Source organism: Euprymna scolopes, chromosome 24 (genome assembly GCF_053919585.1).
Source record: "Euprymna scolopes isolate OS-2025 chromosome 24, ASM5391958v1, whole genome shotgun sequence".
Classification (NCBI taxonomy): Eukaryota; Metazoa; Mollusca; class Cephalopoda; order Sepiida; family Sepiolidae; genus Euprymna; species Euprymna scolopes.
In genome coordinates, this window is record NC_136505.1 from 32,152,316 (window position 1) to 32,178,612 (window position 26,297).

The 26,297-nt window shown below is 28.7% G+C and overlaps 1 protein-coding gene across 16 annotated transcripts in view; it reads right to left on the reverse strand.

Moving 5' to 3' along the window:
* Positions 1 to 703: 703 nt before the first annotated feature.
* Positions 704 to 26,297, reverse strand: part of LOC145246636 (putative RNA-binding protein Luc7-like 1) — a 33,316-nt gene continuing 7,722 nt past the window's right edge. The window contains exons 2-13 of one of the 16 annotated variants that reach the window (XM_080108336.1): positions 20,730 to 20,787; positions 20,266 to 20,349; positions 17,175 to 17,269; positions 16,113 to 16,188; positions 15,217 to 15,315; positions 12,585 to 12,695; positions 11,891 to 12,034; positions 11,566 to 11,742; positions 5,946 to 6,130; positions 4,921 to 5,013; positions 3,260 to 3,445; positions 704 to 1,754 (exon numbers count right to left, since the gene is read on the reverse strand). In XM_080108336.1, the coding sequence (XP_079964462.1) occupies positions 1,751 to 1,754; positions 3,260 to 3,445; positions 4,921 to 5,013; positions 5,946 to 6,130; positions 11,566 to 11,742; positions 11,891 to 12,034; positions 12,585 to 12,695; positions 15,217 to 15,312 (996 nt within the window). In that variant the 5' untranslated portion in view covers positions 15,313 to 15,315; positions 16,113 to 16,188; positions 17,175 to 17,269; positions 20,266 to 20,349; positions 20,730 to 20,787 and the 3' untranslated portion in view covers positions 704 to 1,750. Of the gene's footprint in view, positions 1,755 to 3,259; positions 3,446 to 4,920; positions 5,014 to 5,945; positions 6,131 to 11,565; positions 11,743 to 11,890; positions 12,035 to 12,584; positions 12,696 to 15,216; positions 15,316 to 16,112; positions 16,189 to 17,174; positions 17,270 to 18,972; positions 19,125 to 20,265; positions 20,350 to 20,729; positions 20,788 to 20,864; positions 20,886 to 26,297 lie in introns of those variants that run through there. The other 15 variants (XM_080108335.1, XM_080108330.1, XM_080108333.1 and 12 more) reach the window with 15 other exon arrangements.

Below are 26,297 nucleotides of genomic sequence, written 5' to 3' on the forward strand. Positions count from 1 at the left end.
GTTTATGTTTATGTACGCATGCAACTGGAAGGTTTCATTTATATTTCTTACAAGACGAAATTTATTTCGAGTAGAACATCCCTCAGCCACAGCTCAATGTTGAATATTATGACATTATTTAAAAATTTTCATAACAGCTAATATGAGTAATAATATTGACAGTGGCTTAGTGGAAGAGACCTGTTGTTTGATGTTCAAATCTGACAGTGATATTAATCATTGCTTAACATAAGCTAACATTGACAATTTTGCTAAGTATTCTGATAAGGAATTCTAAGCAAGGACATCCAGAGTAAAAGGTAAATTTGAAGAAGAAAAAAAAAAATGCCATTTCTTGTACAAATTTTGTTGTCAAACTTTGACCCCACACATCCAATCGAGTGTGATTTTTGTTTCACAGCATATCAACCCTTCTTGAGTTATTTAATGAAGAATCCAGTAATTTTGGAAAAAGTTTTTATACTTCAAGTTCTTTATATCTTCAAATATTCATTTCTGATGTTTGGTTTGGCTGTTTTGTAAAGGAAAATGTTTTTTGACTTAGCCGAATATGGAATTTTATAAAAAATAAAATCAAAGTTTGATGCACCCAATCAATTGACCATAGCAGTGAGATGCATCATGAAGAAACCCAAAGCAAATGGTGTATCAAATGTATTGAACATTTTCTTTTTTTAATAAAATAATAAAACAAATAAAATAATTGTTTTTAAAGTAATATTTTTTATTGACATTTTTACAAAATTGTTAACAGAGTTGCAACAAACCATGCAGAGGTTATGACATGAAGTGGGCATCCAAATAAATCAACAATTGATGTTTTCAGTGAACAGTAAGATTTTGGAAATAAGGCAAGAAAAAGAATCAGCCCTAATTTATTATATACAAGGTTTTTATTGTATCTTAAATCTATAAATTAAACTTCTGCAAATAATCAAGATTTGAGAGATTAATAATTAAAAAAAAGGTATATTTTTAAAATATTACTGCTATTTAAATATGTAAACAACTGCCAATTCAAAGTCACTTGTATTAAAATGTACGACTAATGTAATAATGTACAAATATTTTAATACCTCAAGAAGGAAAAGTTAATTTTCGATGACTAAAATTGTTTTGGCACTCATTTACAGATTCTAAGTTGACAACCAAGTGATGCGATATTCAGGTGCAGACAAGATTTGCCAACTATTTTCATCCCCAAACGATCAGACGAATGGGATTGAAGTGGCAAAGAGCAGCCAAATACTTTGGTTCAAAATGGAAATTATAAATAATTAAAAATAAAAAATTGTTTTGCACAAACAATCCGAGAAAATTAAAAACCTTTCAGGCACTTGAATGTTTTGAAGACAAAACTGCTGAAGAGTTGGTTTTCAAATTTTCTATAATTTTATCTTACAACAATATATCTAATCACATTATTTATTGCGTAAGATAAAATGATTTTGTTGGATTTTTTTTACCTACAAAGTTAAGAATGAGAAAAATTAAAAGAACTAGTTTTTGTTTCCCAACGTTCAAAAAATTTCTGGTGTCTGCTGTCTTTCTCTTATCAAATTATCTAGATTTAGGTAAAGAAAGAAAAACCAAATATTTGTACACATCTTATTTCTTTGTATCTTGTAGATGGTGAGAGCAACTCGTCACCAAAAATGGAGGCTCCCTTTAGATTGAACATCATTTTTGGTAATTATATAGCTAGTAACTTTTTACATGCACTGGAGGTGAACATCAACTGCACTCAGATCTACCTAAGAAAAGAAAAAAGGAAAATCAATTACAAACACATGAAAAAGCAATATCTCAGAGAAAAATTGGAGGAATTAGACTTAAAACACCCCAGAATGACCGATGATCAAAATACATTTTGTGGTTGGACACAAGTTTAATTTCACTTTAATAATAAAACCATACACCCTTTGCAGATTTTTTTTTTTTTTTTAATGAAAAAGAAAAAAAGGTTTATTTAAAAAAACAAAGCATTTTGTAAACTTTGGAAATGTATTATTTTTTTAAAAAAGTGAATGTTATGCAGAGGTGTCTCAGTTCGAAAAAGGTTTTTCCGAGTGCCTTTCATATGATAATTCCTTCGAATGAAAATCCAAGTAAAATTTTCTACAATCTAGCATTCAGCGAAGGAGAAATTCTTCCAGACTGAATCAATTATAATTTTTGCCCCAATCCAGAATCTTTTAAGAAGCTAGATTTTATCTACATTAAAAATCAACCTTGTCAGTAATCATCCTCATAGGGAGGTAAGTAAATAGTTGCATCATCTCTGCAATGCTTTTTTTTTTTTTTTTTTTTTAGTCATTTATTTATAAAAAAAAAAATTTTTTTTTAAAAGTTCTTTTAATATTTTATAATTCTTGAAACCAATATTTAATATAACCTTCCTTTTGTAAACAAAAATCTTTGAAAGTAAGCTATAAATGTGGGTATTATTTTGTATATAATGCAATCGTCAGTAAAAGTTTAAGAAATCAGTGTTAAGCCAAAAAATGTATTTTAGATTATGGTTCATTCTGGGGTGCCTCAAGTATAACTGATCTGAAATATCAAACAAAAAGAATTTGAATTCAAATTTTTTTTACAATATTTATGAAGTTATAATCCTAGCTCCATAATACCCCTAATTGGGGCACAACTACTAACTTTATTCCACTTTGATTTCACTTAAAAATACATAAACAAAACCAAAAGTAATAAATCTCTTTATCTTTATATTATCTATGTGGATAATATAGATGCAAGATTTATTATTGTGATATCTAATTCACATGTGTTTACAGCGTGTACTAACTCTTCATATAAATTATATGGCAAAATAGAAATACGCAATGATCAAGTGTTGTTCTTTTTCTAAATACTCAGAAGCAAAGAATATTGACGGATGGTTAAATCAATATCTATTAAGAAGCTGAAACACATGCAGAATCTTCAAGAGAGGGAGGGGACAATGTAATTGCAAATTAAAATCGAATTTTCAACATTTACTTTGCATGATTCCCTTAGTAAAAGAAATGTCCACTCATTCAGCTTTAGTATATAACATTAGATAAGAAAAGATTGTTTTACTTTAACAACAATCATCTACAATGCTGGAACCATTCTATTAATTGTAAACAAATTGTTGAAACAGTATTAAACCATAAATGGAATAGTTTTCCCAAATACAAGTTATATTCAACATATTTGATATGGCAAACAATTCCAGGTCAATTTGCTAGTTTAAAAAAGAAAAAACAATGCATACCCATCTAATCTGCCATCTCTTCTGATCATTTCTTCCCTAGAACTGCTACCAGATCTTTCACGAGAGTCCCTTCCTTTCCTCGAGCTAATACTTGGTGAGCGACTTCTTGAATATCTTCTACATTTAGTTCTGCTTTTGCTTCTGGATCGAGAACGTCTTCTGCCATACCTGCTACTGGAATGTCTGCTAAAAGAAAAAAAAAAAAAAAAAAAAAAGAAAAAAAAATATTTTCACCAAAATTTGGATTTAAGGTAATGGTACTTGTATAGTTTAATCAAGACATTAGAAAATGAAAATATCGAAGAAAGGTTAAATTGTACGTATCCGTTATGGAATGAAGGTCTCCGAAAAAAAAAAAAAAAAAAAAAAAAAAATTTACACTTAATTTGATCAAGTAGTTTTTTTTTTTTATTTTAAAAATTTTTTTTTTTTTTTTTACAGTGGAAAAACAATGTTATGATACCGAGCAAAAGGTTAGATTTTTAGGAAGTAAAGCTAGTATCAAAGATGGGGAGAGAGTGTCGGCGATTTAACTGGAGTTCTTTTCGTGACATGTTCTATAATTCAAATAAAAATTAAAAACAAATCCAAGGTGTCTGCCTTCAACGCGCTCTCATGAAAACGTGTTTTTCCGCTGTAAAAAAAAAAAAAAAAAAAAAAAAAAAAAACTACTCGATCAAATTAAGTGAAATTTTTTTTCGGAGATCTTCAGTCCAAAACGGATATGTGCAATATGACCTTTTTCTATATTTTCATTTTTTAATGTCTTGATTAAACTGTACAAGTACCAAAGTAATTATACTTTCATATTTTCTTATTATAATCATTAAATAACAACTGGCCGAAGCATAACATTTGTATTATGTAAAAAAAAAAAAATCATTAAAGTTGTCCTTTGCAAAATCTGGGTGCATGTCTAGAATTCACCTTATAACAAATAAAAACAATTTGTATGCTGTACATGCCCATGACAAAGAAAATATTGTATTCTAAAAATTGCATAAATTGATCAAGTAGTTTTACTTTTTATAAAGAAAATCATTTTTAAGTAAATTTCAGGTTTTCCAATGTCCACATGTTAAGACTGGTTTTCTTGCAAATTTGAAATTATTTCCCTTGTTTTCAAAATGACATCACTGCTCATTTGGCCACAAAATTTGATTTTTCTATTTAAAAATAAAACTACTTGATCAAGTGATTTTTGGTGTACAATGCTTTCTTTCAGTCCTGGGTGCATACAATATACAGATTTTATTTTTATTTTTCAGGGAAGGAGGGGGGATTCTGGACAAGTACAGTAATTTGTAAACACTAAAAGTCTAATTGAAAGAAAAGTTCTACAAGACAAGGATTCTAACAACACAACAATATGAATCACATTCATTCATTTTTCATTACAAAAAAAAAAAAAAAAAAAATGAAAAATATTCTCTCAGGTGAACTCAATGAAGTTAAAGACAAGAAATTGTTAACATTTAACACTTAAACTAATTGCATTAAATGTACATTGAATGTTTCTGCACTTAATATTTTAAGTTAATTTTACTGCGCTTGCATCAGGAAGGGCATTCTGCCTATAAAAGTTTTGATTCAAAGAAAAAGACTTCCAAAGAATAAAAAAATTATTTTTTTAAATAAGTAAGTATACATATATATCTCACCTGGAATAGCTAGACCGAGAACGAGATCGCTTGGAACGAGAGTCTGATCGTCTGGAGTGTGAACGAGATCTTGAGCGAGAATGCTTACCAGACCTAAAATCAAAAGCATTAGAATGAATACACAATTTTTTTTTTTTTTTTTTTTTTAAATGTGTTAACAATTTGAAAGGTTTCTACAAAATAATACTAAATTCAGTAACACCGACACGGTTATGATAAAACAATATCAAAATAAAAGTAATGTTATATTTGACAATTTTAATATAAAAATGTAGCGCAATAATGCAGAGTTTCAGTTTATCAACCATGGCGAGAAAACCTTTTTTTTTTTTTTTAATTGGTTAACTGTTCGGAAATAGGTAATTTCAGGTTAAGTTCCTATGGGAAACTGATCTAGTCTAAATTTTACAATAACTTTTTCTCAACTTTTTCAGGGTATTCACATAATTACCTAAAAGAATTTTTTGTTGTTGTTGATAAAGTTTATTTTTAAAACATACTAAAAGTATATTTATGTTTTAAGTTCATTTTTGCTTTTAAATTCATTAACATTATCATTCTTTTTAGAAAAAAAGGAAAAAAAAAAAAAAAAAAAACTAAAGAATTAATCCCCCTTACTCATCAAGAATTGAAGTTTGGTAAAATTCACATTTCCAAAGACTGATGCGAAAAAGAAAAAAGAGAGGCAGACAAAAACAGGAAAAGAAAAAGAACTAAAATAGAGTCAAGACAAAGATTTCTTCACATACACATTTTTTTTCTATAGAATTCTGCTTTTTCTGAATTACAAAAAAGCGGAAGTCTCACATCCCTGCTAATTATAATTAAAATGGAATTTTAATCATGCATAACTCAATCCCAAAATTCAAGAATTCTTGCACATCAGAATATTTTCAGGAAACAAAGGTTGACAGCTTTCATATAAAGATTGAAATTTGCTTTAAATGTATTTAGTTTCCTAATGCCAAACAATCCCTCTCCCCTCCACCACAAAATGCAGTTTAAAATTTTTTTAAAATACTCACCTTCTGCTTCGACTTCGAGAACGCTTCCTCCGATCACGACTACGACTTCTGCTACTACGATGGTTTCGGCTTGGACTTCGACTTTTACGTTTCTCCTTCTCTCTTTCACCAATTTTTTCTTGCTCACGTTTCCGTCGCTCTTCTCGTTCTTTTTCTCTTTGAGCACGTCTTTCTGCAACACTTTTCTGTAAAGTTACAAAATGTCATCTCTAAGTATTTAAAAATATATTTGACTACTGTTCTAACTGGACGTTAGAAAAAATAGTTTGACCAAGATAAGCTTCGATCTTCTCCAAATGAGTCTTTTTGAACTCTGGAATCCATTAAGAACTAACAGAACCTTTATTTAATCCACAGGGGTAGCTGGCTCTCATTCCATCAGTCATAACCAGGTAGAAGTCTTGAGTAATTTGTATTACTAGTATCACCCTCAGCAGAATCCCATGCAGAATTCAAAACAGAAAAGAGAGTAGACCAATTAGCTTCCACCAATAACTGGAATTTGATAACAGACCTGAAAATCCCACTTTAAATTCTCTAGGCACATAGCAATAACACTAAACTGAACTGATCTTGCATTCAGAACGAATACATTATACGGGAATTGTTGGCATCATAGGAGAAATCCATCACATTAGCTAATGAGGAAATGGACAAAACACTAGGAACTGGTAAAACAATGTTAAGACAATAGAAAGATTCAGTACAGCCCTACATGGAAAATGTCTGCAGAGATTTTGCAGATCAGTCACAGTATAGACAAATTGTTATTGCATTCAAATGGATTTGGCTAAAAAGTTCAGAGCCTTGAAAAAGAATCAAGTAGTAAAACAATTATTAAGGTGGTTTTGTTTTTTTTTTCATACATTATGGTGACATGTTTACTTTTTTTTTCAAGTGGCACATCAACCTGTTCAGTTATAGTGTGTGTATAATCGAATTGAAAGATTTGTTTAGTATTAATGCACTTAATTTTTTTTTTCTTCTTCCTTCAAGCAAGGAAGTTTAGTGTGAAAATTAACAATGTTTTAATTTAATATGGTGATTATAATGCATTTTGAATGTTCTCGTCAAATTCATGACATTCATTTAATGTGATTTTTTTTTTTTAAATCCATCCTATTCATTTATTTCATTTACTATGTTCATTTATTTCATTTACTATGTTCATTTATTTCATTTACTATGTTCATTTATTTCATTTACTATGTTCATTTATTTCATTTACTATGTTCATTTATTTCATTTACTATGTTCATTTATTTCATTTACTATGTTCATTTATTTCATTTACTATGTTCATTTATTTCATTTACTATGTTCATTTATTTCATTTACTATGTTCATTTATTTCATTTACTATGTTCATTTATTTCATTTACTATGTTCATTTATTTCATTTACTATGTTCATTTATTTCATTTACTATGTTCATTTATTTCATTTACTATGTTCATTTATTTTATTTACTATGTTCATTTATTTCATTTATTATGTTCATTTATTTTATTTACTATGTTCATTTATTTTATTTACTATGTTCATTTATTTTATTTACTATGTTCATTTATTTCATTTATTATGTTCATTTATTTTATTTACTATGTTCATTTATTTTATTTACTATGTTCATTTATTTTATTTACTATGTTCATTTATTTCATTTATTATGTTCATTTATTTTATTTATTATGTTCATTTATTTTATTTACTATGTTCATTTATTTCATTTATTATGTTCATTTATTTTATTTACAATGTTCATTTATTTTATTTACTATGTTCATTTATTTCATTTACAATGTTCATTTATTTCATTTACAATGTTCATTTATTTCATTTACAATGTTCATTTATTTCATTTACTATGTTCATTTATTTTATTTACTATGTTCATTTATTTCATTTACAATGTTCATTTATTTCATTTACAATGTTCATTTATTTCATTTACTATGTTCATTTATTTCATTTACTATGTTCATTTATTTTATTTACTATGTTCATTTATTTTATTTATTATGTTCATTTATTTTATTTACTATGTTCATTTATTTTATTTATTATGTTCATTTATTTTATTTACTAGCAAATATATGCTCGCTTTGCTTGCACATTTTTATATTTTGCTAGCCTGGGAGGGTATCATGGTGAATTGACCCTAAAGGAAGAGGTAAATGGAAAAGATATGACATCAGAACAAATAGTACACTAATGTCATCTCTCAATGGAGAAGATAATCACAAAAGGATATGTGGAACGAACACATACTATACCCCCCCTCCAGGAGGTAATACCTGAAGGGATCAATAAAAACAAAAAGGTAAAGCCTCAGAGTATGATATACTATATATAGTAAAAGAACAGATATCCCCCACCCCCAAATAAAAATATAGACTATTTAGTTAAAAGGAGAGGGAGAATAAAACCAACTTACTTAAATGCAAACCCATGGGAAATTATAAAAAAAAAAAATTAGAATTAAGAAACACGGCACAATCACAACACCAGTTTTCACCAGATCACCTAAGTTAAGCAACGTTGAGCTTGGCCAGGACCAGAAGGGTGACCATTTGTGAAGGCAAGGCGCTGTATGTACCGCAAGGTAAAATAATAGGCTGAAAAACTGACGCAGTCTATCCTTCTCTCAAGAATAGATGGGACTCTCAAGCCGTGGTAGGCACCCCGTCTAGTGATGGCGTCACAATAAAAAATACCCTTGATAACCCTGACGAAGCATCAAGTATTCAGCTACCAACAAGATTTGAATTACACTACAAACTCGAGTAAGGAGTTTAATCTCGGCTGCGGCCACACTGGATGGATGATGCAGAAATAAGATAGATAAGACATTATACAAGAGCAGGAAGAAAGAACATTTCTCATAGGTTGATGTGTCTATAAGAAAGTTCATAATTGTCATTAATAAAAAAGATTTTTCAGGTCGGGATTGCTGTCTGAGCAGATATAAAACAGCCTGAAATTAGCAGCAAAGGAAGTGCATCTCTGAAAACCACACTGGATGCATCTAGGAAATATATTTGACAATTTGTAGCACATTCACAGATAGTTGTGAATCTAACTTCCACAAGTTCAACTTAGAACCGATTATTACTTGGCATTTATATCCATTATACCACAAGTCCTTGGATGCTGAAAGAGGTAATCCAAATTATCAATCCTCATCTCAAAAAATTCCAAAACTAAAATATACTAATAATCTGAATATGATCTGTAAATGTTAACATCTGATTTATGTTCTGGGGCATGTTTGATGGTTTTTAGAAATTAACATTCAAACTAAGTAACCTGTTTCTAGCCAAGTCTTTATCTAGTTTTCTTCAATCACTACATTTCTCTCATCCACTTTTTCCATACGGCTATACCAACAAAATCTATTTTGCATATATTTTTTTCTAGCAGATTTAAGACTCTAGGACTCGCATTAAATATCAATTTTATCATTCTTATAATCCTCTATATGCAACACACATCATCTGGCCCAGTTTCACTTCTATTTCTATACATCACATACCACATAAGCTCTTCCTGGGTCAGCAGTAATAATGTACTGCTGGTTAGAAATAGCAGAAATTTCCTGCATTTACTCTATCCACTCCTAACTTTTGCAACCAGACTAGGTTTTTTTTTGTGATACAATGATGTCAACCAAAGGAATAACTTGGAACAACCTTAAACCATTGCAATCCAAATATACTTTCTCAAAATTAGAGTTCTCCTCCATCTCTATTGTCTTATGTCTTCTTGCACGCAAACTGATTATCATCTCTTTTCAAAATACTTGTAATTCAAACCAGATTCAGTAAAGCTTTTCTCCACTTCTCAAATTCCTCGTTCTACCACCATGTTAACTTGATGGTTCTTTCACCCACAAATCTCCAGTTTCTTCCACAAATGTATCTGTTCATTCTCCATTCAACCTCTACACGTTTCTCTTTACGTCATGAGGTTTGTTCAGTGTCAAATTGCAAATAACCAGCTTGTGCTTTCCACATCAGGTATTGCTTTCGGTCCCAAATTCATACATAACAAAATGGATTTTATTTTCCTTGGAAAAAGTATTTGCAATCAACATGCAAAGACCAAATCCTATGTTTTCTCCTTTTGGATTCCCATCGCTATAACCATTTCCTTCATGCATGTACTCAAAATCAGCTTCTTTCTTTAACATAACCATACAAATCTGGCCCAGCAAATACTTCCTTTTCAACCTAACATTTACTGCAATCTTGCTTTCTGTTCAGTCTTTAGAGATAAACCATAAGAGAGTTGTGCGTGTAATTTTGAAGCAAGAATTACGCAATCTCTTCTGAATTGGCATTGCTGGATTTCAGTGACAAGAAGTCTAGATTGACTAAAAACAATGCAGGCATAAGAAGAGAGCACAGACAGTACCTAGTATTATTCTCCAAATAATCACTCATTTAGTACCAACCTGGTGTGTCAATGTAAGAATACAATATATAAGTTACTGCAATAAGGCTCATCAGCAAACTTTTTTTTTTCTTCGAACATTGTGGTGCATAAACATATCGCTGTGAAAATTTTCACCAACTTCAATTACACCTGTTCACTGTTCATTTCAGCTCATATTTTGTATTCTTTCTCATGATCATAACAGAGTTACTTCAATAAGTTTGGACACAAAACAACTCAATATATTTAATAAACTCCATAATCCCATCACAGTTTACAAAATACGAAATGTGATCAATTTTCTTTGAAAATCATTTCCTTAATTGAGGCAAGATTTTTATATGCAGACCTCTCTTCCAGACACCAACCTAGTGATGCAAAAAAATGTTTTTATGAAGACCCCATCTCTAGGTCTATCAAGTGCTTCACTAGGTGTGTCAGAAATTTCGTGAAAAATAGTGAATAATTCCACCCCATCTTTCCAAGCTTATAACTACTCGAAAAATGTAATTTAAGCCCTAATTTTTTTTTCAATTATAAAAGGAGCAAGGACCAAGGTTTCATTAAAAAAATTTAAAAAAAGCGTTTTTTTTTGTTTTTTTTAAAGGTTTTAAACTTAGGACTTTACAGGTAAATTTCTAAAAAACACTACTTTTTTTTGTTTTAAATTTTAATATATTATTTATTGACCTTTTCTCTTCAATTTGTGATATATAAAACTTTGGTGAGTAAATTAATTATTTACTTTTTAATAGACACTTGAAAATGGGAGGGGGGGCGTGAATTTAAAAAAAAAAAAAAAAAACGTTTGTCTAAAATATTATATTCGGTTTATTAGAAAGCATAAAATTTCACATTGACCCTGAAAATATCGTAAAAATAGAATCAATAGAAAAATTTTGATAGATTTTTAAAGTTTAAAAATTGAAAAATATTGAGTTCGTAAAATTCATTACTGTTTTTTTAAAAAATAAAAAAAAAATATATTTCTATTACTTTTAAAACAACTTTAATAGTTTATTTTGGAAGTATAATCCATACAGAAAATAAACAACCCACTTTTAAAAGAGAAATTATGAGCTTTTTATATTTTATTTGCAGTTTCATGTTAGGGGTGTCAAAAATTCCTACAAAAATTCTGATACACCTAGTGCTTCACTTACGCTTTTAGAATAATTATTACCTTAAGGTCTTCCAATTTTTCTCTGATTGTAATGAAGCCAAGGTGTAATTTGCCACCAAAATGATCAGCAAGTCGTCGATCATTGTCATGGATGCCAAGATAAGCAGAGCACACTTCACATACGCGTAATTTCTGTTGTTGATAACTCGATGCAGGCATGGAATTTCTGTATTCAATCTACAAAGGAAAGATTGAAATTTTTATTTTAAAATCAAAATTAAAATTAAAGACTAAAAATAAAAATGAACACAACTAAGATTATCAACCTGCAATTTCAGTTTAAAATCAAATTGAAAATGAAGTGATAAAGAAAAATAGCACCAACCTCTGCTTGACCCTTTTGTTTCTTTAGTTCTTCCACTTCTTCCATAAGTTTTAAAGATTCATCAACATGTCCTTCTGCACCTGCAGTCTCAGCTTTGGCCAACTTTGTACCAATCTGTTCACAAAGCTGATGAATTATTTCAGCCTGTTAAAAAAAAATAAATAAATTACTTTGCGAGATCAAAATTTAAAGGGAAATTTTGAAGCATTATTGAATAGAAAGTACTAAAATTAAATTCTTATCAAATATCCTGCTAAAAAGGATGAAGATTTTAGAAGCTATTTATATCCAATAATTTTATAAATATAAATTAAGACATAACCTTAGTTTGGTTAAATTAATAATTTTATGGCAAAACTTTCAAATATATATAACTAAATCCTCAATAGAAGAGGACCATATAAAAACGATAAACAACCACAGAATTCGCGCATAAGCCTGAGGAATCCTAGAGTGGATGAAACGCCGAATATTCAGTGTAGCTTAATCACCATATATATATATATATATATGAAAGTGAAAACTCACAAGAACAGAAAATACTAGTTTTATATAAAACTCAATAGAAATACTATAGAAAATAAAAACACTGTATGCTAATTAAAAAAAAAAAAAAAAAAAAAAAAATCAAGTTTCTAGTTTTTTCTCCAACATAACACGTTATAAAAAATAAAACTAAAATAGTAACACAAACCTTTTGATTTGCTTCTTCACTCAGTTCTTCTTGAGTTTCTTTGAGACGTCGCTTGGCAAGCTCTGTTTTGCGATCACATTCAGCAATGAACGACTGCAAATGCTCCATGGCCTGGATTAAAAAAAAAATTTTTTTAAATGAAATGGTTTGTACACCAGGCCATAAACAGAATAAAAAAATACTAAGCAGCAATTGCATCAAATTAAACATTTGTACATATGAACTTAATTTGATAATGTATTTAACTATTCACATCCAATTGAAAAATTTCCAATTTCAAAAAATCTACAAATGCAGTTCCTGGTTTGCTTGCCTAAAATGTCTGACACATGACAATATCCAAGAAGGAACTTATCTTAACACACTGCTGCAGTTGCATCGTAAATCCGATCACATTCAAGTGTATGTGTGGAATCTCAACATACTATTTTTAACCATCTGCATACACGTGAATACAAGGTTAAATTAGTCAGAACTAAATTTAAGCAATGTCCAACATCTTAAAAAAATTATTCGACACGACCTCACAAAATTATCACACGTATATACATTTTGTAATATTTACAGTACTTGGATAAGTAAATTTCGTTTTAATCAGAGTACAACATTTTTGGAATCTGGATAGCACATGAAATCCATGTTAATTTTATAAGTTGAAAATTCTAGAAATTATCCAATTGGGTGCAGAGCAAGAATGCACAGATCTGCTCGCACATTTTCAGTATATGTAGGTGTATTGAGGGTTAAAGACGATTTCAACGTCATTTTTCAGTACACTCCTTAAATGATGCATACTCGTTAAAAATTATGAAAAACTTGGATGATGTAACTAGTTATTCATGCCGTTTTTATTTATATATAATAAAAAAGGACACAGGAGTTCAAAGGTATTTTCATATCAAACAACCAGTTCATCTTTTCATTATATTGTTTATTGGGCATATTTTGTACAGTTGTGTTCAAGAGGAGTCTCTGAAGATGGAAATAATTGACACTATTCCTGGACAATTTTAGAAATAACTAGACTACCCGTGACCCGTTGGGTCAGTATGTTATATTAGCTATGGAATTAATGTATGACCATGACACTTGTGACGTAAAGAAAATAGTTTTTTGTGATATAACAGAAACATTTCTATGAAAGTATATTAAAATGAAAAAAGAATATAGATAGATTTCTATGAGTCGTTATATTTATAATTATTTATTTTTGAAAATAAAAACTTACAGCCATTGAATTATAAGTGATTTGCCATACTGAACAGATACCGGCACTTGATGCCAAGTGTGGACCCTGCACTATGATCTATTTAGCCATGAAAAACTTTTTCAGGCAAAAAAAAAAAAAAAAAAAAAAAAAAAAATTAAGCCCAAGAAAATGCCAAATTGATAAATGGTACTCACATTTAATTTGCATAGATAAGCAGTGACAACACAAGTGATCCGTCCAGACCAGACATACACAATTTTTGTAAATTTTTGTAAACTAAGTTTTTTAAAAAAAGATCCTTTTTTACTGGATGTCTTGACACATGAATTTTGCACCAAAAAATCTTTGTATCACGATACTTTATGAGAGGCATCTAATGACAAACACTACATTGCATCGTAGATGCAAGTGTTTTTCGTGGAAGTTATGAGAAGAATCAAAGTCCTTTGTTGATTTAAATAGTTGCGTTAGCACTTTTTATTAGAAATGTACAAAAAATATTTTGCAGAGAAAATAAAATAAACATGAATTTAAAATTAAATTAAATTAGAATGAAATAAAATAATAAATTTAAAATTAAATAAAATAAATTTAAAATGAAATAAAATAAAAACAAGCACAAAATACAAGTATGAATGAAATTTACTCAAAGAAAAAAAAAGTCAAAACAGAAAACACTCGATTATTTTGAGTTTAAAATCAATTTAGCATTTTCTTTGGCATTTTATTATTATTTTTTATGGCCTGAAATAGACCAATGTTTGCGCAGGGTCCATACTCGTCATTAAGTACTCAGATACCATAATACTTAAAGTTAATTCAAATTTTGATATATCTTAATTTAATCGAAAAAAAAAAAAAAAAAAGAAAATTGGGACGCTGCAAACGTACACAGTAAAACAATACGTTTTATTGTCGGGTTGATTATGTACACATGCGCAACAGGAAGTCGTAAACCGGATGTTGGGTTACAACACTCGTTACAAGGTCATTTGAGTTTTATAATTATACAGAAGATTCTGCAGTTGTGGATTTTTCACCTATATACTTTGGAACTAATTCATTCAACAAATTATTGCAGTTATGAAAAGCAGACATTTTAGCATATTAAAATAAACTACAATATAAAGAGATTAAAATAAGCTAAATGTAAATTTCAGGATAACTAATGAGAATTATTTTTCTTCTTTTGACGTTTTAAATGCATTTAAAGATTTAAACAATTATAGCGAGATATGGTTATACTAACAGTTCATGCAATTTTTAGTGGGCTGAACAGTTTTAAAATTAAAGTAAGATGCATTTTCATAAACAAATATAAAAATTAAACAATTATCAATGAATCGAAATTAGCGACTTTATTTAAATACAAATAATTTTTAAAATATGGTTAAAGTTATTCAAATTAAAAAAATTACTTACATCAATGTCATAGTAATAATCTTCATTTTTAGTTGCTTGTTCATAGTCTGCTCGAAGAGCCAAATCATGGATTTTCTGACATTCTCCAAGATCCATGCGCTGTAAAGATAGCAAAGATTTGAGAAATTCTAAACAGGGAAAACAATATTTGAAAATTATTTTAAGAAAGCAAAACATCAAAATCAGTTTCTAAAGCCCCATTTGAATAGATGGCTATCACTGTGATTTGTCTACTTTTTATTGATTGAAACAACCTGTCCACATTGTCGATCAGTCTTAATTTTTTTTTTTTTTTTTTTTACATCTTTATTCAAAATTTTTGTCACCTCAAATCTCTAAATTTATTGAGCTTTGTTTAAGAAATAAAATATGCTTGCACATAAAATGTTGCAATTCACCCAGCTAAGACGTGAAATCAGAAACATCATGCATAAACACTAAACTAAAATATGGGTTAGCATTAACTTTACAAGAACCCTAAAATAAAAATGTTGTTTAGCAACATTTCAAAACATTTTAAAGCATAAAAACATTTACAATATCCAGTATTTAATAATAAAATAATGCGACTTGAAGCCATTTCTTTGTTAATGAACACTGCTACTGATATCTTGTCAATGCATTATGATGGGATAATTTTTAATGTTTAAAGCTATTCAATTTTTTGTCCCAATCTTAAGTCTAAGTGTTCCAAAATTGATAATTTTATCTTTTTTTTTTTTTTTTTTTAGTATTTTTATGCTTTAATAAGTGCTTTTGAAAGTGCCAACCAGCATTTTTAAGGTTTCCCCTAAAGTCAATGTTAACAAAATATATTCCCAAACAAAAGTTACAACCCCAACACTAACCCTAAAATATCATCATCATGACAAAAAGCAGTTGATAGTGCTACTCACATGTAGTAAAAAGCACTGAATTAATAGCAATTTGCTAGTACCAAGAAGACTCCATCAAACCTGTAGCAATGGTTTACTGAAATGAAGACAAAGCAACCCTGTTCCAATGATCAAGAAAGTAAACATGTAGCAGTAGGGTGTTTTTTTTTTTTGTTTTTTTCGTTTGGTTTTTTTTTCCAGCATGACTTAGCAGCTGGTAGTTTTTTTTGTTTTATTTTATTTTAAACTAAAACAATATTATTTACAATTTCATTAAAGTAAACTAAAAATTCAGAAGTAATAATTGTTTTAGTTAGAAGTCTTATTTTCACAACTAGATTCTGGATAGAAAAACTAACAAAAGGCCCCAGGAATTTTTTTTTATTATTAAATCACAATTTAATATTGTTAGAAAAAAAAAATATGTACTAACCAGATGCCCTTGCCATGCAGGAAAAACCCTAAGAGATCAAAACTAACTTGAGTGAAATATTTAAAAAAAAAAAAATAAAAAAATAAGTATCACAGGAATATCTTGAGGAACACAAAATTAAGATTTTTATGTGCACCCTTCTATATTTTTTTCCACAAGGGCAACCATTAATAGCAGCACAAATAAAATTGAAAGTGTTCTTTATAACTAATTAGAATTAGTTTGCTGTTTGCTTTGTAATCTTTTTTCAAATGATACTGACTTATCTAACTTAAATCAAGACTTGTTTTTAATTCCGTTTAAATCATAGAAGGAACATTAAAATTCAAAAACATCTGCATCATTTAAAATTTTTAATTGCACACCATTTTTCTTTCGTTTTCAATTGCATTTTTCAACGTTGAATGAAATAGTAATTTTGTTCATTTTATGAGAAAAATGAAATAACTAGGGTTATAATGAAAGTTATAAAACAAAGTTGGGTATTTAAAAAAGGGGGGAGGAAAAAAAGGTCTAAATCTAACTAAATAATTGCTTTTTTTTTTTTTTTTTAATTAATCTGAAAGTGCATTAGCACAATCATTACGTACCAAAATCAGCCGGAAGAATTGTTTTGGCGAGCCGTAAAAGAAAAATAAAAAAGCACTCACCGTGCTAGAAAGTATGTCATGTGGACAGCATCCAAGCAGGAAACTCTTACATACCCCAGGGTTATTGAACTTCACACTGTATTTGTTGCCTTCTCCTAAAAACAATCCAGCATAGCCACAATTCTCAATAACAGAAGAAGCAAATACAGAAATCAAAAATACATATAATACATAATGATCAAAAAAGAAACAAAGCCCTACATAGAGGAAAGAGGGGGGGGTGAAAGTATGAAAGAAAAAGAGGGAAATTGAGAGGGAGGTACATTTTCTTAGATCGTTATATTCTGACAAAATTAAGAACTAAATGTCAAGGCAATTTTCATCTTAAAGTAATGCACAAACATTTCAACTGACATTTATACAAAACTGGTGAAATAATGAGTCGGGGAGATATGCAGCAATGGTGCATTAACAAATTGAAACAAGTGCAATAATTTACTATAAAAATGTTGGAAATTCTACAATTTAGTCACTAACAATACACTGGTAACATACAATTTTCAATACTCTATGATATCAAGAAAAAAAAAACCTAAACTTATAAAAATACTAAAATAATTATAACTGATAAATGTTAGGAAGACATAATTATTTCCCTTCCACTTGTCATCTATCACGAAAAACAAATCCTGCGTTGCACTAAATATTTTTAATTTTTTCTAGAAAAAAAAAAAAATATATATATATATATATATATATATATCATAGAATATTGGAATTAACATAGTTGAAGAAAGGAAAAAATAAATCCTCGAATGAAGGTGCTATAAAAAGTGCATAAAAACATTTCATTGAAAATAACCATAGAGAGTGAATAGGACTTTGTTAATTTTTTGTGAAGGGGAAAGAGGGGGACAATAAAGTTTTGACTGAATGCATTGAAAAAAAAAATAAATAAATAAAAAATACATATAGATCAGAACTCATGGCTGAAAATATTGGTTCAGCAAAATCCGATAAGTTATAAGCAACTACACAAAATGAAACCCAAGTTCCTGAAACTAAGGGAAAAAAAAAATTTATGTTGCATTTTATTTTTATAATCATGTATTAAATTTGCAATTGTTAGACATCATTTATGTAAAAGGTAGATAAAGAATTTTAGTTTCCCATTTCAAGAATTTGGGTTTCATTTTGTGTTACCATTAGTAACTCATTAGCTGATTTTACCAAGCAGCCATGCGAGCAATCATTTTTCTTTGCACACTGAACAAGAATTTTTTATTTTAAATTTATATAAAAAAGCTTTTGATTATGTGATTAGAAATATTTAAAAAAAAAAAAAAATAATAAAAACTTTAAATTTAATTAACTTGGAAGTAGCGAAATGATTTTATTAACTAAATCCAGTCAAATCTTATTTCCCAGATCATATACAGCAGAACAACACTCCATTTAAGAAAAAAAGGTTAGATCTTTAACCCATTCACAACTAGCTTTCCTCATAAATATGGAACAGGAAACAAATCAATTCAGTATTAATTGATTATTTTTATAGGTTAATTGTAGAGGGAAAAAAAAAAAAAAAAAAAAAATTTAATCACATACGTCCATATAGATTGGCATTACACTTACGAACAGGCGTCAAGCTCCACTGAAAAGAACCCTGTAAAAAGGTGAAGGTGTCTTCTGTCTTGTAATCTCAAACTGCTGATGAAACACTGCCAATCTATACTGAACAATATCTTATGGTGAAGAAGGACTCAAAAGCTGTTTAATGTGAAAGGGTCAAAGTTGATTACTTATAATTCTTGGATCCAAAGCATGACAGACAGTTTTTGTTTTTGTGACAACTTACCAGAACTTGAACAGGGCACCTTCCTCAGCATACAACAGCTAGTTTTGTAGCAATAAATTCATTATTTACTAGAGTAGCAGAATTAAGTAGCATTAAAATCAACACATCTGGAGAGGATTTTTAAGCTAAATTCATATGCACAATATTTATACAAAGTGAAATGTACTTATCGATAACTTTAAAATCATGCAAGCTTTCAGAAGAGTATATTTACTATAAGACAAAATTTCTTAAAATGAAATCATTTAAATATACCTTATCAGAATTTGATTTTATATCAAAAATAGTTTTATAATTTATACTTTAAAATAATTCTGTAGTAAAATTAAAGTATAAAATACTATAAAATTCTGATACATCGTTAATATTGGAATTTGTTTCTAACAGTATATTATGTATCCTACTAATTTTTTGTTGATACAGGTTTGCATAGCTAATACAATTAAGTAACAGTTAACTCAGTCTAATGAAACTGGAAAAAAAAAGAAAATCACAAAGTCAAAAATGAAACTCTTACAAGTTTTTAACCAGTGTCTCTGAAGGAACAATACCCCACGAGCGTGTTGTTTTAGCTTGACTAATGAACCACACAGTGGATTCTCAGAGAGAATTAAAGACTTGACGGAATTACATGCAAACATGTCAACAATGGGGAAAAAAAGCATGATAAATAATGTTGGAAATAAATTTCAATATTTGATCTAATAAATTCATTCCATTTACTTGTACAACAGAATTTTGAGATCATGATTCCTTTAATGATAAAAACAAAGATTTATTGCAGAGCTTGAAGTAAGCAGTTACTTATAGATTCGGTTTTCTTTCACAGTGTGGCTTATTAGCCAAGCAGTCTATAAGATGACAACCATGTTAAGTAGTCCTTTAGTAGGCACAGATTTTAACTTTGTACAAGTCTCATTTTTCACAAATGGTCTAATAGAAGTTAGAATAGACTGCTTATTTAAATGGTATTACCAATGCAAACCAATACTAAATAAAATTTATAAAGCAGCAAAAATACATTATGTATTGGAGGTTTAGTCGAATTCATTTCAAAATTTGTGGGCCTAAAGAAACTAATATAAATTGATATAATGATAATTGATCAAAATTTATCAGTCTATGAAGAAAAAAAATTACAATTTACTAAACAAAAGTAAAATTCTAGTTTTTCTTCAAGGACAGGATAAAAGAAAGGAAGGGGCAGAGAGAAAATCTTAAAACAAATGTGCACAAAAAAAAAAAAAAAAAGAAAAGCTGTACACAAATATCCAGGAGAAATTAAATACACACTGCGAATTATCCATTTTTGCAACAGCAAAATCCCCACCTATTGCCGTCAGCGAATGATGGTATGGCTTCAATCTGAACCCTCACCTGAAAAAAGATTGTCCAGCTCATTGCTTCCCAGGTTTGTACACAAAATAAAAACAAACTAACTACATAAAAATTATTTGGCAACACTTCACTTACAAATTATGATTAATTACCTAGAAATAATCTTTGAAAATTTAAACTTTAATATTTGTTTATATTTTGTATATCAGTACAGATATGTATTTATCAATTATTTACGAATTAGAAAAAAAAAAAATATATATATATATATTCATACAGTGTTACATGCCAAATTACAATCACACTAAGAGAGAAAAAAAATAGGGACCAATTAATGGACCAACATAGTGGTAGTAGCAGTAGTTGTGGAAATAATGCAAACAAGGGTCCTCTGGAAATAGTTAGGAAATTGAACTCACGGCTTGGGATTCACCAGCTTTGCAATACTGACTTGATAACACCACATAACATTCTCCCCTTTAAAAATAGGGATTGACATTAATAAATACGGTGTTTAGACAGAATTTGGGCAGCAACTTTATACAAATACATACCTATAAGCTAAGAAATCCACACTAGAAAAATCAAACCAAATAGCATGTTAATCAAAACAAATGTAAAAACAATTATAGATATTATAATAATGACTAGACAAACACAGAAGGGACTGTTAAATTTGTAAGAGCAATATTTATTATTTGTAGCTGATACTGTATAACAGTAGAAAGTGATTAGACATATGAATACACAGATTGGACATTTGACCAGAGGGTGATAATTTTTTTTATACTGTCCACATCAGGTTAGCCAATTGACAGCCGAGAACAATAGCAAAAATTTTGACCCTCAAGGTAAATGACTAATCAGACTAGAACCCAATGGTTTCATATGGTTAATCACTTTGATGTAATATGTGAATGTGAAAAAAATTTTAATACTTAAAAGTAACTAAAAAAAAAAAAAAAAATACTAAAAAATTAATAAAGACATTTTTTTTTCTTTTCAGAACTACAAGCTAGCCATGTGGGAAGATATTTCACCATTTATTGGAAGCCTGGTCATGACAAGAAAGCTTCAAATAAACTAAAAGATGAAATATTGATTCCCCCCATGTGGTAAGGTTGATGTGATTTTTCTATATTTGTATTTTGTTCCATTTTAATTTTCCTGTATTGAAAAGGACTTTTAAACTAAAAAAAAAAAAAAAAAAAATGGATTTGATGTTTTTGAATTACATATTGATCAAATATATTGTGGAACCTTAGGTACAAAATCAATATTCACACTAGAATTGTATTTAGTAAGAAATCCTTAAATGTGACAGAGAAAGCAAGTAGTAGGTAGGGAAAAATCTGTTTCTTATTTAGAATCATGCGTTTAAATCTAAGAACCTCAAAATTAAAAAAAAAAATTAATTTTAAATCCTCAAAGTTAAGTGACTGCATGCAGTTACATTTTATAACTAAGTAAAAATAACTAGAGATAAAAAAAAAAAAAATAGGATGTTTATTCGAAAATTCCTACAATTATAAGAATTGCAAAAGACTTTTACATAAAAATTCATTTACAATAACTAAAACCAAACATATTTCAAGCAGTAAATCTAAAAGACTGCAACACACAAATTTTACTTTCACTCTTGAAAGAGATTTACTGGCAAAAGGTTGATTTTAATTTAAAAATAAGATTTTTTTAAACAAAAATCAGAAAATGACTTTATAAGAAAATCCTTAAAACTTAGAACCAAATTCTACAATCCAAGAAACTTTTGCTGTAATCAATGGTCTGAAAAATTTGCATTGTCAGCAACAGATGGTAGGGCCAAATAAAAATTAGCTTTAAAAAAAAATCACAAAAAGCACAGCAGAAAACATGGATTTAAAAAGCATATAGAAAAAGTCAAGTTATTTAAAAACCAAGCCACTATATATGTATATAAGCAAAGATTTGCTAGCAGTAAACTGGACAGTAATAACTAGTAGTTAGTATTAAAATATAGACATCATATAATCAAAAAAAAAAAAAAAGCACATACTAAAAATAAGACACAAAATGAATTTAATTTATGCTTATATTTTAGCAAGTCAAAAGACGAATATTTTTTTTTTTTACTTTATTGCACCAAAGTGGAATAAGTAAATCTGCAAAAAAAAAAAAAAAAAGTTCTACGAGATAAGGGTTTCCCTCTGGTGGCAAGAATTAGTATAAAAAATACATAAATCAATAAATGAAAGTATTCAATAACTTTCTCTTGAAACCTTTCTACCTCTGAGTACCATTCTTTTAATATCTAGTATAATTAAAAAACAAAAAATTTGTCCGATTGTTTGATCTAATTTTAGCATTTTTTTTTTTTTAAATGCAACTACCTGTAAGAAATTTTTTACCCCAATTCTCTGGTGATCAAAAGGAATAAATATTTTATCATAACCATACTGAATCTGATAATGTAAGTGTAGCTTTTATAGTTTTTGACTTTTAGTCAGAAACTAAAAAAACTTTCCTTTATTATAACAGAAGTTAGATAAATCCTAATTGGGATGAAACTTCAATGTTTTCAACAATCAAGTCAATTTCAAGATTCAAAATTTTGTGCAGATTTAGATTCTCTCAATTAGAATGCACAATAAATCTCAAGCAAAAGAATTGGAATTAAAAAAAAAAGGTAACATTTGGAAAAAGAAAAGGTTTAATACATAATTAGTAAGCAACTTCAGCTGAGGATCATGCATGCAATTAAAATTTCAAGCTGATCACTTAAGTTAATCTAGAACTTATAAGTGCTTTGTTGGAGAAATTGAAGTATATTGGGTTTCATCGTGAATAAAAAAATGCAGGTTAAAAGCTGAAAGTCTAAAAAAAAAAAAAAAAGACATTAACAATGCAAAACTTAGGCGATAGAAAAACGTTAATGATTTGGATAATGATTAGGAGAAAAGGTTTTCAGCAAAAACTAAGTTTTCTGCCATAACTTCACAACATTGCCAGATTTAAATACGGGTCTCAAAGAATTTGGTCATGTTTTACAGCTGCTTAATAGAAGAATTTCATCACTATCAAATATTTTCTTCTTAAAGCCACATTTTAAATCATAGCAAGTTTTATTGTCTGCAAAAACAACTGGGAAAAGGAAACAAACTTGTTTTATGATTAATATATTAAAAATTCAGTTAAATTACAACCCTATGTTGCTTTAATAAAATTTGGTTTATCTTGTTCATTTTAAAATAGGAAATTTTACATTTTAAGCTCAACTGTTAATATTTTCCTTATCTGGAGTTGATTGAAAATTTACATAAGGAATTTAACCTGATTTGTAGGTAAATACACTGAGTATCAACAGAAAAACTTTACACATCAAATAACGAAGCTTCTTTCTTAGAACTGCAAGCCTGTGGAACTCTGTTGTTCCGTCTGCCTGCTTCCCACCGGACTACAACTTGGATGTCTTCAAGTCCAACGTTAACAAATTCCTAATGAACCGCCCCCTTAAGTAAACACTTCATCAAATCTCCACACTAACGTAATGTACTTGCAATAACCCTTATCCCTGAGTGGCTTCCGGGCCTTGATAAGTGGTGATCACTGTGTAATAAAAAAAAAATTTCATATAATAATAATACTAGTTTAAGAGAATGAACAAACAATATTTAATTCCTCCTTTGCCATCAAAATTTAAAAACAGTTTATAAAAAAAAAAAAAAAAAAAAAAAATTATTCAAATACAATGGGAAAAGTTATGTTTCTCTTGTCTGCAAGATTCTTATAAATATACTTTAAAATATCTTAATTTCAATTAATGATTTTAATGCCCTCCAACGACGGAATATGGTCATCTTTACGATTAATGTTTCCATTCTTAACATGGAGAGGGGCAACCAGAAGTAAAGTGAAAAAAGTAATCGTAAAAATTACGCAGAATATTTCTTTTAACAGGCAATAAAAATAGGGTAAATATGAAGAATTACTCCACCCTTGAAAATTCCTTTAAAATATCCACTTTTATAGGTTTTTGGGAGCGCTGAAAACGGAAATAACATTTAAAATTACGACAAATGTTAAAAAACTATACAAGTTCTATAACTGAATATCCCTCTCGAAAAACAAAAACTGGCAGCCCCCCCCTGCCCCCATGCTTCATGGAAGCTACTTGTTTCCTGCAATGTTAAACGTTAATAGTATTTTACGTTAAATTGTGTTCATTGTATGTTGCTTTCCCCCTCTCCACCAATGTGGCCATACATTAGATTATAGAAAAGTGACCCCCACTTTTTCGCACTAACATTTCTTCATATCTTGGAAACTACTCGTTTGCTACAATTTTAACATTATTTCCATTTCCAGCGCCCCCGAAAACCTATAAAAGTGGAAATTTTAAAAGAATTTTCGAGGGTGGAGTAATTCTTCATATTTACCAAAAATTTAAAAAACAGGAACATAGAAAAATTAAATTATAAAATGGTAAAAAAAAAATTATACAAACGTCCAGAATAGGAATGTACGGATGCACGTCTGGAGAAAAAAAAACTAGCATCCCCCTTCCTCCTTTTAATTACATGACGTCATTTCCAGTCTTTCGACTGACTGAAATTTTTGAGCTTCCATATATTACGTGTTTACAAAACTTTCGTTTGTTGCGTTTTGCGAACGGCAAAATCACTCGATTTTTAGGCTAATTTATGTTTTGTACAAACAATGTGTTTTTATTATTATTTAATTCAATATCTTAGACCCAGAAAACTAATATTTATCTAAAGAATTTTTACAATGAATTTATTTAATTTCAAAATTTAGATTAATTGCCATGAAAACATTTTTCATAAATATTTTTTTCCCTTTGGAAATTAAGTTTAGTCTTTAATCTTTCAAATACAATCAAAAAGTAGTTGAAAACCTACAAAAAAAAAAAAAAAAAAAAAAAAAAAAAAAAAAAAAAATCGGCTTTCAAAACTAGGTTCCTATATCTTTATCTTCCCATTTTTGCCCATATCTGCGTAAAACTAAATTGATCCCAACTCCAATACGTTTTTAATGTCATTTAATACATATATTTATGTTAGACACGTGATCGCTTATACATTATTGTTCAAACTTTTGAAAAATCTGATTTAGTGGTAGCGAAGTCCGAGGTGTGTCAGAAACTGAAAATATTGAATAATTCGGCCCCCTGTCTTTCCAAGCTTATAACTACTCGAAAAATGCAATTCAACCCCTAATTCTTTTTTTTTCAATTAAAAGGAGCAAGGACCAAGGTTTCAAAATAAAAATAAATAAATAAATAAAAAATAAATAAATAAAAAAAATAAGGTTTTAAACTTCGGACTTTACAGGTAAATTTCTAAAAAAAAAAAAAAAAAAAAAAAAAAAAAAAAAAACTTAAATTTTAATATATAATTTATTGATCTTTTATCTTCAAATAGACATTTCAAAATGGGTGGGAGCGTGAATTAAAAAAAAAAAAAAAAACGTTTGTCTAAGATATATTCGGTTTATTGGGAAAAGCAGAAAATTTCACATTGACCCTGAAAATATCGTAAAAATAGAATCAATAGAAAAATTGATAGATTTTTTTAAGTTTAAAAATTGAAAAATACTGAATTCGTAAAATTCAATTAATTTCATTACTGTTTTTTAAAAAACAAAAAATATTTCTATTGCTTTTTATACAACTTTAATAGTTTATTTTGGAAGTATATCCATAAAGAAAATAAACAACCCACTTTTAAAAGAGAAATTACGAGTTTTTATATTTTATTCAGTTTCGTGTTAGGGGTGTCAAAAATTCCTACAAAAGTTCTGATACACCTACCGAAGTCCTCACTCCACTCTTAAATACAGTAATTTGTTTTTGTTTATATTTTCAACTTATCTGCGTTTTTTTTACAAAATCAAATAGACAAACACTGTTTTTCGAGCTGAATAAACATGTTACATTGAATAAAAACAAAAAATGTGTCCAGTTTGGTAGAAAAGTAACTTATTTTGCT